Below are 16,644 nucleotides of genomic sequence, written 5' to 3' on the forward strand. Positions count from 1 at the left end.
GAAGGTTATAAATTATCTGCAGGTCCCCATTTTGTCTGGTGATTTCTTTAAAATCACTCCTCTTCCTTTCACTTCGTCATTGCCATCGATCATGGGCTCCACTACAAGCTGCGTCTTCATAATTCCACAAGTGATGAATTGCATTGCAGACACCGACGGATCCTTGTTGGACTTGGAGGAAAGTGCCTCCACAAGTGGAATTCATTGCAGACACCGACGGATCCTTGTTGGACTTGGAGGAAAGTGCCTACTTTTGGAGTATGGCGGTGCTCAGTAATGGGAGTGGCGTTTTCGTATTAGATAAGCTTCACTGACAACTGAGAACCATGGTGGCCCCAACTATACTAAAAAGACATTGCACTCTTCTCTATTTTCTACACATGATAGACTCATGCAGAGCCAATTTAGTGTTAGAACTTATTCCTGAACCCCATCTAACCAACCAGTGGAACATATTTTGTTTTCTTGGCGCTGAAGTTATGGATTCTATAGTCAGGCGTCATGGATGTTGTTTTTATATTTTTCTTCTTCTATGCTACATTCAGGAAACCGAAATCCGTGTAAGTTGCAGTCCTCCGGGTCCTGTGGTTATCTGTGCCAACGGATCCACCAACTGCACAGTCTCTAACGCGTATGGGGTATTTCCCGATCGAAGCACCTGCAGGGCTGCACAAGTTGTTTTTCCTTCCACCGAAGAGGAGCTTATTGCTTCGGTTGCCAATGCCACCAGCAAAAATCAGAAGATGCGAGTTGTCACCCGATACTCTCACAGTATTCCCAAACTGGTGTGCCCAGGCGGGGATTCGGGTCTCATAATCAGCACTCGGGATCTGAACCGCGTGATTTGGGTGAACGAATCGAGCATGAGAATGCATGTGGACAGTGGTTTGCCTCTCAAGGAACTCATCGACGCCGCTGCCAAAGTGGGGCTGGCGTTGCCTCATTCTCCATACTGGTTGGGTCTTACCGTTGGCGGCATGGTCGCCACCGGAGCTCACGGGAGTTCCCTCTTCCTTAAGGGCAGCGCAGTGCACGAGTACGTGGTTGGTATCAGATTAGTCGTTCCGGCCTCTCCAAGTGAGGGCTACGCTAAAGTTGTAAGTCTTACGGACGCCGACAACGATCTCAATGCGGTCAAAGTTTCTTTGGGAGTTCTCGGCGCCATTTCTCAGGTAACAGACTCACCAAAAATCACTAATGATATGATATAGTTTAATTATGTCTAGACCCAGCTGTCTACCGGACCTAAACTCCTCCCCAAATAAGATACCACAATTTCAAGTTTTCACAAAATTGGTAGTTTTGTCAAGTTTTGACCTAGGGAAGACCTGGGTCCCTAGTCAAATTTAACCGTTACCTTTGTTAATTGTTGGAGGATCTACTCATACTATTTAACAGGCAAAGATGGATCTGATTTTTCAACTTGTCTTGACGATGAACCACACTTGTTGGTTCGAAATGCGTCGACAAATGATTTATCTTGTGATTTATGCTGAAAAATTTCTCTTAAACTTAAGTTTCGCTCTCTCAAACAGTTTGTTCCAACTGTCCATTTTTAGACCACTTTCACACTGAATACCAATGTCTTCATAAGCTGGACATTCCATGATGATGTGCCACTAGGTTTCAACTTTCAACCTTTCTTGTTTTACAAAAAATACAAATTTTTGGTGAGATCGGGTCCTCAGCTGTGCTATTAAAATCTTAGCCTTTCCCTTGATTGCGACACTCAAATAAGTCTTTTCATCATGCAATTGTGACTGGTTGAAATTTTTGACATATAGCTTTTTTTTTTTTTCTTCCAACTTGTTTTTCCTACATAGTAGACCTGAATCGAACACGCAATTTTTTATCTCTTCTTTAGAATTAGGACAATCTTGCCAATTAGTTCTACATTTACTCATCCACTTGTCATTTTGCTTCCTCCAAATTTTCTTCCTACACTTCTCCTGTACAGCAATCATCTTAAGCCAACTTTTTTTCCACTTTTATTAAATAACTTAACAAACAAATGATCGTTGAAGCCTCACTTTTTCTTGGTTTTCCCGTCCTATAATTCTACTTTCCTGACTCTGTTTTATAAAAAAAATAAAACACTCTCCACCCCCTTCTTCTTTTAAATCCTTTAGTTCCCTTTGAATCCTTTTAGTTAAGAATGGCATGCAATGGAATCTAAATCTAAATGGTGTTTGTATGCGGTAGGTCACACTGGAGCTGGAACCGATGTTCAAGCGTTCCATCACAAATATGGAGAAAAATGATTCGGATTTAGAGGATAGAATAGTGCAATTTGGAATGGATCACGAGTTTGGCGATGTGACATGGTATCCTTCGCAGGCGACAGTAATCTACAGAGTGGACGATCGCGTTCCCTTGAACTCGTCTGGAGATGGCATCAATGACTTCATAGGATTTCGTTCCACGTTAACCGCTGTTTTAAGTGCTGTGAGGAGCCGAGGTAAATAATTTTTATGTTTGAAATTTATCTAATTTTATTAATTAGAATTTATTTTTATTTTATTTATTTATTTATATAGAAAAAGTATTTCTATTATATAATTTTATATTTGGTTTGAGGTAAATATATTATATATTACAAAGTTAATTCACTAATTGTTTTTTTTAACGAGAATATATGATTTTCCATAGAGGAGTAATAAAAAATAAAAAAGGAATTTTTTTTAAGTGAATACTTTATAAAAGTATTTTTAACAAAATATATAACATATAATGTTACTAGGGAATTTTTTTTAATAGACTTCATCCACCATTAGAGAATTGTAGTAGGTATGATTTAGGATGGAATATCTTCCTTAATTTTTCTTTTTCTTTTCATGATGTTTTCCATAGATTTCTTCTTTGGGAGAGAGTTTTTTATCAAATGATGTAGAATTAGGAGAGAATCTCCCATAATCATAAGTGTGTTCACTGGATGTTCTTTGGCTAACAAAAGTCCCTATTAAAAATCATATATATTTGCTTGATTATTTGTCATATGACCAAGATCCCATGAGTACTTGAACACTTTGTCCTCCTCTAAACCATAGAGTACTCTTCCCGTCCGGCCACTCCTAATTTATTTTTATTTTGTTAATAATGATAGTGATAGTGGAGATAACTATTGGTATTTAATGAAATCTTTTTTTTTTTTTAAATAATTTTAAATAATTATAATTTTAACTATTTAAAAGGTTAAGAAAATTACTAGAAAAAAAAAGATATTTTTTTAGGAAAAAAATATTTTAGAAAAAACAATATATATATATATAATATGTCACCAAAATGACAATTTTTTTGAAACTTTGTGCTTTAAGAATTTTCCAACTTCATATTTGATTATAAAGTTAGTAAGTGTTGATTTTTATTTTATTTGTATTGAATTTCCAATCAAAACAAAGATATAATTCTATTTTTTAATACCAATCTAGATCTATCTTAACTAGGGATCTACTTAGAAGGATCAACTCTCTTGAGTTAGAGTGAAAAGAGATTCGAACCCCTTCCGAATTTTGATAGATCCAAAGTTATATAAATATATTTTACTAAATAACAATATTTTAATTAATAACTATTTTATTTTATTTTTATATTGATGCAATATCACATAACATCAAATAAGATGATATCACAATGTCTTTTCCATATGCTTGGAAACACCTCTCCTCAAAATTCTAATTAATATCTTACTAATATTTTAATTTTAATTTTTATCCCATCATAATTTATCCATAAATTTACATATAATAATATTTATATATATTATTATTATTTTATAAATAATCTCTTTCTTTATTTAAAAATATTTAATTATAATAATTTTTATAATATAATATACTATTTATTTTTTAATTTAAATATATTTAATTATAATAATTTTTTAATATAATATAATAATTTTTTAATTTAAATACTTAAGTAACATAAAAATACCTAAATTTTTACTATGACACTTATAAATCCATTTCTTAGAATTGAAATTCTTTATATATTTTTTAATATTGTAATGAGTACTTTTATCGTCCTTGCTCACATCAATATATTAATTTCTTATGTTTATTCCAAATATTGTAATTTCTTATGTTTATTCCAAATATGGTAGGTCGAATGTTTTTATTTTTATTATTATATATGTTTGGTAAAGTTGGTTTGAAATTGTTAATATATGTTTGATAATTGTTGTGTGTGTTTTTTCAATTATGTTGATAGATATGTTTAATTCTTTTAATTATGTTGATAGATATGTTTAATGTGGAGAAAAAAAATTTGTTGAGTTTGGTAAATCTTATTTTTTCATTAGTTTATAAAGTAAATTTACACCATATAGATTGGCTAGGTGGCCTCAACTTGCCTAGTGGGAAACCAAACCTGTTGACCACCTATCCACATTGTATGCCATCCAGTAACAAAAGAGTTTCAGTCTTTCTATCCAAACTATATAAGTCTAAGTTTCATGTTCATACTCTAGATATCTACCTATACATATGCTTGCATAAGGAAATGTAAAAGCATTTAATTATTGATAATTATTAGATAGATATTAAAGATTTAAATTATATTAAATATCCATAAAATATTTTTTATAGTAATTTGTTTTTGTAGTAAACAAAATTTCATTAGATTATTCAAAACTTACATAGAGTATAGATATGTGGAGTTTTTTACATAGAGTATAGACATGTGGAGTTTTTAGGGGATTTAGATAGATTAATGATAATTCCATCATTCTTATAGTGTTTTTTAATGTGGGTTTAAATTTGTTTACAGAGGAGAATCAAGAAGCAAGCAAGAATGATAAATGGAAGTGTGTTTCATCAAAATTACAGGTATCGATTCTTGTGGATGTAGGAACGGGATTGAAAAACAATGAATTAGTATTTTCAAGTTACCCAGTGATTGGATATCAATACAAACTTCAAGCTTCTGGATCATGCTTAACAAGCATTGAGGATGCACTCTTGACTACATGTCCTTGGGATCCTCGGGTAAATGGAGAATTCTTCCACCAGACTACAATTAGTATTGGTATATCTAAGATAAGGCATTTTCTCTCAGATGTGAAAAAACTAAGAGACATGGTTCCAACAAGCCTTTGTGGAACTGAGATGTATAGTGGTATTTTGATGCGTTATGTGAAGGCTTCTAATGCTTACTTAGGAAAACAAGAGGATTCAGTGGATGTGGATATTACTTATTACCGTTCTCATGATCCAAACACCCCTCGACTATATGAAGATGTGTTAGAGGAGATTGAGCAGATGGTGTTGCTCAAATATGGAGGCCTCCCCCATTGGGGAAAGAATCGCAATCTTGCATTTGATGGTGTTATGAGTAAGTACAACAACTCTAAGGAGTTTTTAAAAGCAAGAGCCAAATATGATCCCAAGGGACTCTTCTCAAGTGAGTGGACTGATGCTTTTTTGGGAATAGGGAAAGAAGGAGTTGTTATAACAAAAGATGGTTGTGCTTTGGAAGGTCTATGCATATGTTCACAAGATGTTCATTGTGCTCCTACCAAGGGCTACTTTTGTAGATTAGGGAGAGTTTATATTGAAGCACATGTATGTAGAAAGGAAAACACTTAAACTCCTACTTATAGAGTATTAATGGTAATATATGCACATGATGCACTTGAAGTTGTATGAGTTAATGGCTATTAATTTAAAAACAAATGAATAATAATTATTTTATGTTAGAAAATATTAGAAGAAAATCAACTATTGGAATTGTTTCATTATGTCATTAATGAGAATTTGTTTTTATTTAAAGTACATTTTACTTTAAAACGTTTCATAAATGAAAAGAGAAAAAATGATACCAAATTAAAACTAGTGACTAATGTAAGCATGTGTGATATAATTTGATTAAATGTTTAAACTAAAATGTTTACTAAATTTTAAATTAAATAAAAATTTCAATTAAAAATAATGTTTTTGAAAATGGAATCAATGCATTTTAAAATAAGTAAAAAATTTAATTTAAGTGTTGTAGATTTATATCATTGTTCATTCTTGAGCCTCTATTGCCCAAGTTACTATTGTTCAACCACTCTGAGTTGTCATGTCACTTTCATTATCAACAAATATCTAAGTCGTATACTCGTAAAAGTATAGAAGGTCTCCATTGACTTCTTGTTCATAGATATGCTCTTATTGACTTTGACAAATTGGTCTGAGAATAGACCTAGCGTAGCACCTTGGCCCTATTACATTATAGATAGGTGACTTTGTGCCCAACATTGATTTTCATCATTAGTGTTTGACTAGATGGTTTTCATTATGTTTAATGTTAGCTACCATTATTACACATTGGGATTCATGTAGTGCTTTGGGTTCCATTTTTCCCATTGGACAAAATCCTCACCTCTATCAACAACATTCATTATTGGTTTTTATTCAAAAGGGTCTCCTCCTTATGCTATTCCATCTGGTATATGCAAGAGATGTACTCGTTGGTGGTCCATTCAATATTTTCATTTAAGTCCTTCCAAATCATTGTCCTTCTAGTTCCACCATACTACAATCAATATTGGTATATCTAAAATAAGGCATTTTCTCTTAAATGTGAAAAAATGAAGAGACATGGTACAAACAAGCCTCTGTGGCACTGAGTTGTATAATATTTTTTGATGTGTTATATGAAGGTTTCTAATGCTTACTTCAGAAAGTAAAAGGATTCAATGAATGTAGATATTACTTATTACCGTGCCCTTGATCTAGACACCCCTTGATTCTACAAAGATGTATTAGGGGAGATTGAGCAGATGACTTTGCTCGTATATGAAGGCCTCCCCCACTAGGGAAAGAATCACAATCTTACATTTGATAGTGTTATAAGTAAATACAAAATTCTAAAGAAATTAAAAAAAGAGAGTTAAATATGATTGAAGGGACACTTCTCAAGTGAGTGGATTGATGTTTTTACGAGAATAGGGTAAGGAGTTGTTATAAAAAAATATGGTTGTGCTTTGCAAGGTCTACATAAATGTTCACCAAAGGCTATTTTTGTAAATCAAGAAGATTTTATAATTAAACACATCCTAGAAATGAAAATACTTAAACTCTTACCTATAGAGTATTAATGATGATATGCACATGATGATCTTTAAGTTGTATGAGTTAATGCTTAATAATTAAAAAAAATTGTTGTTAAATATTAATTATTTAAGTTGGAAAAACTTAAAAGAAAATCATATTTTACTAACATTATTTTATTATTTATAATAAGAATTTGTTCTTATTTTAAGTTTATTTTACGTTCAAATGTTTTCATAAATGTAAAAAGAAATAAAAACATACAAAATTAAAATGAGTGATTAATCTAAAAACATGGGTGATATAATTTGATTAATGTTGAAAAATATATTTATGAAATATTAAATTAATTTATAGTTTCATTTAAAAATAATGTTTTTGAAATGATTTTTTTTTTCTTTAAGTTTGGTAGGATTACATTTTCATTATATCCAATATATCACCTCGATTGGGGCAAGGAATTGAACAGGTGACTTTACATCAATAAGTGCCTTAACAAAACACCTAATCACCACCTAATCACCGTTTATCCAAAATTATGTGAACATTTTTAAAATAAAATTTTAAAATAATTCAAAATTATAAATTAAAAAGATTTTTGAAATCAATTATTTTATATTTAAAAAAAATATAATTCATTACCTAATTTCTAAAAATAAAAATAAATAATAAATAATATTAATTAATTAATTAAAATTAAATAAATAAAATTAAAAAATGAGAAATCAATAAAAACAAAATAGGGGAATAGGTGAAATTATATCTAATTTTTATAATATTATCCATATAAATTATAAAGTAGATATATGTAAAACTTATAATATTATCAATTTAAATGGTTATAGGAATCTTATAGTTTTATTAATATAGTTTAGTTTGATCGAAAAGTTAGATATATTTGAAACTTTATAATATTATCTATTTAAATTGTTATATGAATCTTATAATTTTATTAAATTAATTGTTATATGAATTTTATAATTTTATTGAAAAGTTTTTTAAGAAAAAAATTGATCACTACTTTAAAAAAAAATAATATTCATTGCAAGCAACTAAATAGATTGATGATTTTTTTTTTTAATATCATAACACTGGTATAATAAATATAAAAATTAAAAATAGCTATCGATATGCTTACTAATCAACACGAATGAGGCATTGCTATATTAAATGTTAAGCCACTTTAACAATAAATAGTAATAAAGATTTTTCACATTTTAATTTTAAAAAATCATTATTTGGTTTGATGTCCAAGTAAATAATCATTCAACATTTTAAAACTTTATAATACTTTTATTTTAAATTTCAATTTGAGGGATATTTTTTCGGGAAAAGCAATTTGGTAATAGGGGATATTTATAATAATGGAAAGAAATATAAATAAAATATTAATATTTATTAATAATGAGTATGAAAATATATATAATTAATTTTAAATATAATAAATTTTATTTTATTTTCAAAATTATTAAAAAAAATAAAAATTAATTAAACAACACAATTTTAAATGAATTTTTGAATATAAAAGTAAAATGAATTTTTGAATATGTCTATGGGCTTTTGATTGATGGTGAATGGGTGCACTGTTAAGGTGCTCCTTGCGATTGGTCACTAGTTCAAATCCCCCGTGGGTGCTTACCTACCAAAAAAAATGAATTTTTGAATATAGAAGTAAAATTTGTCAATATGTTTTAAGTGTATTAAAGATAAAATTCTAAAATGAATTTTCTAATATACTAATAATACATTTTAATGATGTGATGAATTTTAATTTTGGAAATCATAATTATTTAACTATCTTGATTAATATTAAGAAAAAAATGAACATTGTTAAGATAAGAAGTAATTCTCATGAGTTTTATAGTGAAATTAGGTATTGGTATACTCCCAAAAGGCTATGGAAGAAAGAGTTTGTTACTTGTGTAATACTAAGAGGATTGAAGATGAAAAGAACTTTATCTTAGATTGCCCAAATTATAGTCAAATTCATTCTAATATTCAAAATATTTGTCACACTACCAACCTTCTTGACCTATTAAGGCAACAAAACTATGGTGATGTGGGAACACTTCTCTCACTTCTCTTCAAACATAGAGATAATATGTTAAATAATTTTGACTAATTTCCTACCTTCTTAAGGTCCAATAGACCATATTGGTCTTAGTGGACATTCATCATCATCATCAAATTCTAATTTATATAAATAAAAAAATATTATATTGTCATAGCTGAGAATTACACATTATTATCATAATAAATTTGTTTTGTTTTCAATATTTTATATAAGTCGATTTTTAATCAAATAATTGAATATGTGTGTGTTAAATGTGGGTTATCTTAATTGGTTGGGTGGAATGGTTGTTATCTTTTCCACTTGCCTTAGTAATATGAGAAGTTATAATGCCCTGACAAATATTGTCGTATTGACTTCATGCCTATGAATATTGTTATATTGTTTTTTAGCCTTGTGAACTTTATGAATATTGTTATATTGTTTTTTAGCCTTGTGAACTTTATGAATATTGTTATATTGTTTTTTAGCCTTGTGAACTTTATGAATATTGTTATATTGTTTTTTAGCCTTGTGAACTTTTAAGTAAGTATACATGTGGGTAGTCTGAACAACGTCATATTTATTTTCTCGAACAACCTCATTATTATTTTCTTAGAATGTGCGTGTTTGTGTGTGATACCCCTAATAAATTTGTCTCTTTTTATGGATTTTATATTAGACATGTGACTAAAAAGTGAAGTGGTGGAAAGAATATGTTATGGCAATGTAAATATTTGTTTTGATTAATGAAAAGAAAAAATGTTGTGCATTATTATTCTTGAAAATATGTTAAAGGCTGTCATATGTGAGATTAGACTCCTAACTATCAGGAAAACAATTGGAATCAATTATGCCCAAGAAGGGGGGCAGGAACAAAAAGAAAAATCCTCCATTTTTCCATATAATTGAACTGTTGGTTGAAACATACCACTAAATATTTCATGACTAGAAAAAATGTTATGGGAAAAAGTTGTGTAAAGAGGACTGTGGGAGATAAAGGAAGTCGGTCTTAAAAGAAAAGACCATTGGGAGAGAAACATTGGATCTGAACTCAGAAACTAGTAGGATGTTGCTAAAGGGTTAAGGAGGTGAAGCTAAAGAAGAGATCGTATGTTGTTTTCCTAACATGGCTGAGTAGAGCCCAAGGGGAACTACTCAGAAAAGTAGTTCGTGGTTAGGAGGAACATGATAGCCTTCGATCTATTTACAGGAAAAAAAATTAGATAAGTATATGAATGTCTAGAAAAATCTATGTTCAATATGTTACTTTTACTGTCCAGGATTATGAATGAATAATTAGGATCTTTATTATGATTGTAAGTGCCTCTGAGTATATTTAGGGAATGAACAAACCCTACTAACTTTTTGTGAATAAAATATATATTGTTGTATATGTATCTATGTGTTATGTGAAAGAAATTGATAGATACAAGTATGGAGTAAGCTTTCCATTGTTGGAGGAATAGGAGAAGGGAACATCTAGTCAAGAAAAACTAACCCTGGTATTTCCTATATAATTGGATGTGAAAATAGGAATGATAGGGTTAATTAAAACAAGGGTTTAACTAGGTAGAAATAGAAAAGGGAAATTTACAAATAAATGTATTTATACAATAACCTTCTTTATCACATAAAATTTAGTTCATTGTAGAATTTTGTAGAAGAGAACTATTGCAAAATAGTAAAGTAAATTTATGGCCATGTTAGGATACTATAGGCCAAAAGACTAGAATTTTTTTCGACTGGCCATGAGGCAAGCAGTACTGGGAAAGATAGTAATAGGGCCTAAAGAAGAACCTTATTAGACATCCATGACAAGAGTCCACCAGGGCACTATCCTAAGCTTGTGGTTTTCATTTTATTTTTTTAAAGAAGCTAAACAATAACCATATCATTCATGTGAATATGTATGTATAATTAAACAGAAATTGAAATGTACAGAGTCTACAGGGATACCCTGGCATGCATGCACAGAGCAAAAAAGAAAACAAAAATGAACAATACTATAAAGCCCTTGTTGCAATTACTATATCATGAACAATAAAAGAAATAAATTATATGAATTACCCTTCATGAAGTAGAAATAATGATTACATTGTCATGCTACAAGTCAGTTGTAACCCTATATCATAATATAAGAGTATCAAATAACAAGGAGGGGTAAAAACCCTTAATTATAAATCAATATACATGGCTCTATTTTGGTGCCTTTACTTCAACCATAACTTTTAATAAACCCTTAAGAGATTACATGACAATTATCATTGAATAAACCATGGCTAGATAAAGGGTTTTACTTCACACCCCAACTACAACAATTTCCATGTGGCCAACATCAAGCAGAAGCCGAAGTCGAGCTCAAAAACCCTATAAAATGGTACCACTGAATAAGTAACTAAAAGTCATAGCATGAATAAGAAACTTTTGCATGAAGTTAACCCCAAAATAATGCCACTTGACAAAACCCAACTGGATCATAGACTAACCTATGGACACAAGAAAGAAACCACTTAGTTAGGCTTGAAATTATTTAAATTATTTTACAAGAACATTGAAGAATTTTGTGATAATTAGAGTCTCACCTTAAGAAGACAAATGTAGACCTCCACTCCATTTCCCTTTTGCAATGGGAAAAAATATCAATCTCTTATATATAGATATATATATATATATATATAACCCTTTTAGGACGAAAATAAAGCTAGGGTTTAAACTCGGATTGGAATTTTGGTAAGAAAGAACTTACGTAAGAGGAACGCCATGAATGGTGGGTAACACTGTTAGTGGTTTTGAGAAAGAACAAACACCGCGATGGAACCCTTGGAGATAGTGAGCCTAACTTGTAATATAACACGAAACTACAAATTAGTAGACATAAATTACAATAATTTAACCTAAATGCACTGAATATGTATATTATAACAGAGAAACTGGATAAATAAACAAGAAGGTCGATTTCATAACCTGGTATGAAAACTTAGTCTCGGAAAGAAGGTAACCTCCATTTCTTATAAAAACACCAACATGATAATACTTCCAAGGCAGAAAAGAAACTTTGTTATTTTGCCTAAAGATCCATGGGTTGCGAACCTCGGTTCTCAACCTATGCAGAAGGGGGCCGAGTGTATGTAGTTACACTAACAGTGTTTTCATAATCCCCATCTTCGATCTAAACAAGCATATCGTCACTGTCAAAAAAGACACTTGGCTAGGATTCTATCATTCCTCATGGACCCCTTCCACGTAAAATCTCTTCACGTGGATAGCACGCCATCCAATATCCATGTGTATTCTAATGCCACGAGGACCTCAAATTTATTGTATGACCTCCCACGTGGGTTAACCTCTAAAGAGTGTATGTAATATATAATACACACAGACTTAGTGATATTCCAAGGTCGAACGTTATGTTATGTTATATTTTCAAGTTTAGGAAGAATTTGCAATGCAATGGAGAAGTGTGTAATAAAGATTAGTTCAATCTCTTAATATGAATAGGTAAGAGATCTATCCAATAAGAGTTGAAAATGTACTCGAATAGGTTGTCTATTTTCCTGTTCAACTTGAATAAGAATGTGTGGTGAGGTCGATTGGAAGGATGCACATAGAGAAAATGGAAAGAGTTGGGAGCAGGTAGTGACAAGTATGTTACTAAGATTCCAACCATCTCAGGAATGGGAGCTAGTAAAGAGATACAAGGGAACAGAGGAAGGACCCTGAAAGATGAGTTTTACCTATTTATAATAGAAACTTTTTCAACATTGCTATAGATCATGCAAGTTTGAATTATGGAGATTAAAATTAATAAAATGGACCTAAATCCCTCTCCTATTTTGAGTTGCAATATGTAATTATTATTTTGAAACAATCAATTTTGAATTATGGAGATTAGGAATAATAAAATGGACCTAAATCCCTCTCCTATTTTGAATTGCAATATGTAATTATTATTTTGAAACAATGACTAGTTAAAGTCATGGCAGTTCAAAAGGACTTGATTAGAAAGGATTGTTCAAACTACAAACTATGTCCTAGGAAAAAAATCAAAGAGTTGAAATATATCAAAGAAACATGTCAAAGGATTAATCATTATGCACAACTGCATGCCAAAGAATTCAATTTGAAACAAATACAACATCTTTAGGAACCACACACTACCTTCATTTATCTACAAAATATAGAAAGACACATGCAACTATTATTCGAATCACAAAAACTATCTAGGAGATTAAGAAAGTAAAATGAATCACAATTGTATTTTGAGCCATATCTAGTAACATAAACCTCTTCATCCACCAAAATCCACATACGTGGAGTTATAATGTCATCATCCTAGAGCCTGGTGTTATGTATAGTCCAAAAAACATAAAGGATAAAACTTCAACCAATTTTCAAGAACTATTGTTTGGTCAAGACATCAAAGCTTCAAAAGTAGCGAAGTTATCCTATTTTTTAAAGATATTGATATAAGTACAAAAAAGAAAATCAAAACAGTGACAAGTTTAATTCTTTCATAGATGATGCATAGGAACTAATTAAGTATATGACCTATAAGAACATTCAAAGTTGTGGAATCAAAGAATATATTAAAGCTCCAAGTAATAAAACCTATAGCAAGCCCACAAAATATCATGAGAAACAAAATATATTTAATTTAATTAGAGTACCCCTAAGAGGGGTCAATTATATACAAATGATATATTGTAGTTGTTGCACCAAAATTTTCTAGAATTCCTACTTTAAAGAAACCTGTTGTAGCCGCTACAACACCACCCAAATATTTTGGGTATCCCACTGCTTGCCCCAGGCTACTAGGGTTGAGATAAGGCATTCAACCGGTTACTCTCCCTGCGACCTTCCCTATCTAACCCCTTTGATGCGCCCACTCATGGTTCATACATTGCATCAACACATCATGCTTTATCTCATACATAGGCCTTAGGATCGCATTAGGGTTTCGAAGGTTAATAGCTTTATTGATGCATTAAGAGTCTCTCATGATTTTGAAGCTCATCCTCGCATGATATGCATCGCGATTAGTAGATGTCCCATATTTGAACAGGCATGCATTCAAGTTGGCTTCCATTACGATTGAAAATATTAGGGTTTGGGATTAACCCTAGATTGTCAAAAGCATGACCCCCTCCCTATTGTTACCAAATTCACATGCCTCTAGGGGTGCGTTCTCATTGGCATCACTTGGCATCATGGTGAGAGTCATTTCAGAACATTTTCCCCAGGTTCTTGGCAGATCCTTCACCTCAGCATGTGCATTAGGGTTTGTGAGGGTCATGACTTTCCCTTAGCATCTTTGTAACCCTAGGTGCATGTGATTGAAGGTACAAACCTGCTTTGAAATAATCCTCACCCTCTAGGGTTTATGGGAATACATTTTTTCGATGGCATTGCCTCACTATCATCCTCATCCCTTCCAAATGCATTTGGGTTTGTGTATTGTGGTCCCCATCTTGCGCACCTGAAACCCTGATGATCAAATAAAACCATGACCTTGTCTAACATCATCGTATCCTTTAGCTACATTTCCACAAACATGTGTTATCACTGATCGAGCATCATAACATCATCTTGGCATTGTTGGGCCTCATTTCTATGACTGCACTAGGGTGGGAAGGGACTCATTGTTTGGCAATGCAGTCGAAGTCTAAGATGATCCCAGCTTTGTTTCTTGACCATGTGCATCGTGATAGAACAAAAAAATATTGCATTGCTGCCAAAGCATCTTTCGATCGCACTATGGTTTATGAAACTACTCCCCCCCTCTTATGCATCTTTAGAACCCTATTTCATTATGAACAAGGACCCATATCATCGTGGATCAACCCTCACCTTATAAAATGCATACACACAAATGCTTCTAAGATTATGTGTCCATGTTTAGATTGATCTCCCAATTAAATCTTGACTCGCTCAACCCATGCAACCCATAACACCCTAATTTGGATTAATTATGGTTCATGCTTCTTGAATAAATAATTTTAGTATTGTTTGTTTGCTTTCATTCTCTCACATGAAAATGGTTGTTTTTCATGCCCTTAGATGAAAGTGTCAATAGTGTAAGCTAACTTGTTTTCATTACATCCTGTTTTCAAGGAATTAGTTGAAGATTCCCCTTAATGTTGCACCACTAATATTATATAAAGAGGATGGCTTTAATATACCATATGAACCAGGGAGTGGCTTAATGAGAAACATGATAGTGAGGATTATGGCATTGAGTACTCTCTCATGGAACAAAAAAAACAGCGTTTGGAACTAAAGAAAGGATTAACGAAGTACTTGCTCGAAACATGTGATCTGATGTAGGGAACCTAGGTAGCCAGAAATGGGCCATATTTAGTTGTGATCCATTTGCCATATTATTAAAATTATATGTGTGGTGAATATGATATTAGAGTTCACTCACGCCAATCTTCATAAACCCGAATATTGCACCATCGTAGCTCATGATGTTGTCATGTTGCCACTCTTTGAGAAATAGTTCGTGAGTCGAACGCTTTCGATATGATGGTCGACTAAAGCATAAGGAAACAAGAAGAGGTAGTGTAACTAACACTAAAGAGACAACACTATGCCGCAAATATCTAGTTCACGTTGAAAGTGGCTGCAATTCTCCCCACCGGTTTTATCTCGACCATTAAGAGGCGCCCACAAGAACAAAAGGAATAAATATTGTGTCGGTCGATATACATGGCATATCAGCGTGGGAATCTAATGCGATCACACCATCATCGGTCATGAGAAGGGTCAACAGAAAACATGCCATGTCACTACACACAAAACGCTAGCAAATTCAAAACCTGCAGCTACGTGACAATGAATTGAGCATCACAGGCCATGATTCTCATGGCACCTGAGCGTTATAGATATGCCCACGCAGAGGCTGAAATCATGTTCTCATTGGAGGATACTGAACCGCAGATATGTAGAAAGGATGAGAGGAACTGAACATTAATAACGCTTCCAGATCCATATAAAACAAAGGCAATATTTAGTATGAGTTCTCAGAACTCCAATGGAAAAACCGCTCGCATAAATGATTGCCGCTGTCCATACGACACAGGCCATCAGTGCAGTCGCATCATGTCTAGATCAAGGGATGTCAAGACTTCAACCACGTGGAACCACTCAACGAAAATAAAACACTGCCCCTGAGATCCTTAAGGGAGCAAGAAGAAACGTTTCAACACTCTTTCGACGTTTCCAAAGTTGCTGGCAGGATCTTGGCCGCACAATAATGGAATCATGTGCTTCATCTCAAGTCGTCTTCCTGGATCAGGATTGTTTAGATATGGCACATCGACTAGACCAGGCTCAGAAGTGAAGTGTTTTGCTCTGACCAGTCACTAAGTCACACTCCGCACCCTCAGGCAAGCCTCTAAGGAGTGCGACCTTTTCGAAGATGCGACTTTGCGACTACTTCTCAAGGTTAGATCATGGGAAATACATGGAAGAAACGGGCTCTTCCAGTGAATGTAATTAAAACACCGATGCTTCTTGCCAAAAATTTTCAAACTAGTTCAATGAAAATAATAAGAGATT

The 16,644-nt window shown here is 32.3% G+C and overlaps 1 protein-coding gene across 1 annotated transcript; it reads left to right on the forward strand.

Annotated features, from left to right (window-relative positions):
- Nucleotides 1-408: 408 nt before the first annotated feature.
- Nucleotides 409-5,603, forward strand: LOC149216724 (L-gulonolactone oxidase 2-like). The gene is made up of 3 exons (XM_089391267.1): nucleotides 409-1,172; nucleotides 2,203-2,458; nucleotides 4,765-5,603. The coding sequence occupies exons 1-3, from the start codon at nucleotides 480-482 to the stop codon at nucleotides 5,580-5,582; spliced, it is 1,767 nt and encodes a 588-aa protein (XP_089247393.1). The 5' UTR covers nucleotides 409-479; the 3' UTR covers nucleotides 5,583-5,603.
- Nucleotides 5,604-16,644: the final 11,041 nt, after the last annotated feature.

This window comes from Pinus tabuliformis, chromosome 1_1 (genome assembly GCF_031772625.1).
Source record: "Pinus tabuliformis cultivar Carrire ecotype Pingquan chromosome 1_1, CPIR1, whole genome shotgun sequence".
Classification (NCBI taxonomy): Eukaryota; Viridiplantae; Streptophyta; class Pinopsida; order Pinales; family Pinaceae; genus Pinus; species Pinus tabuliformis.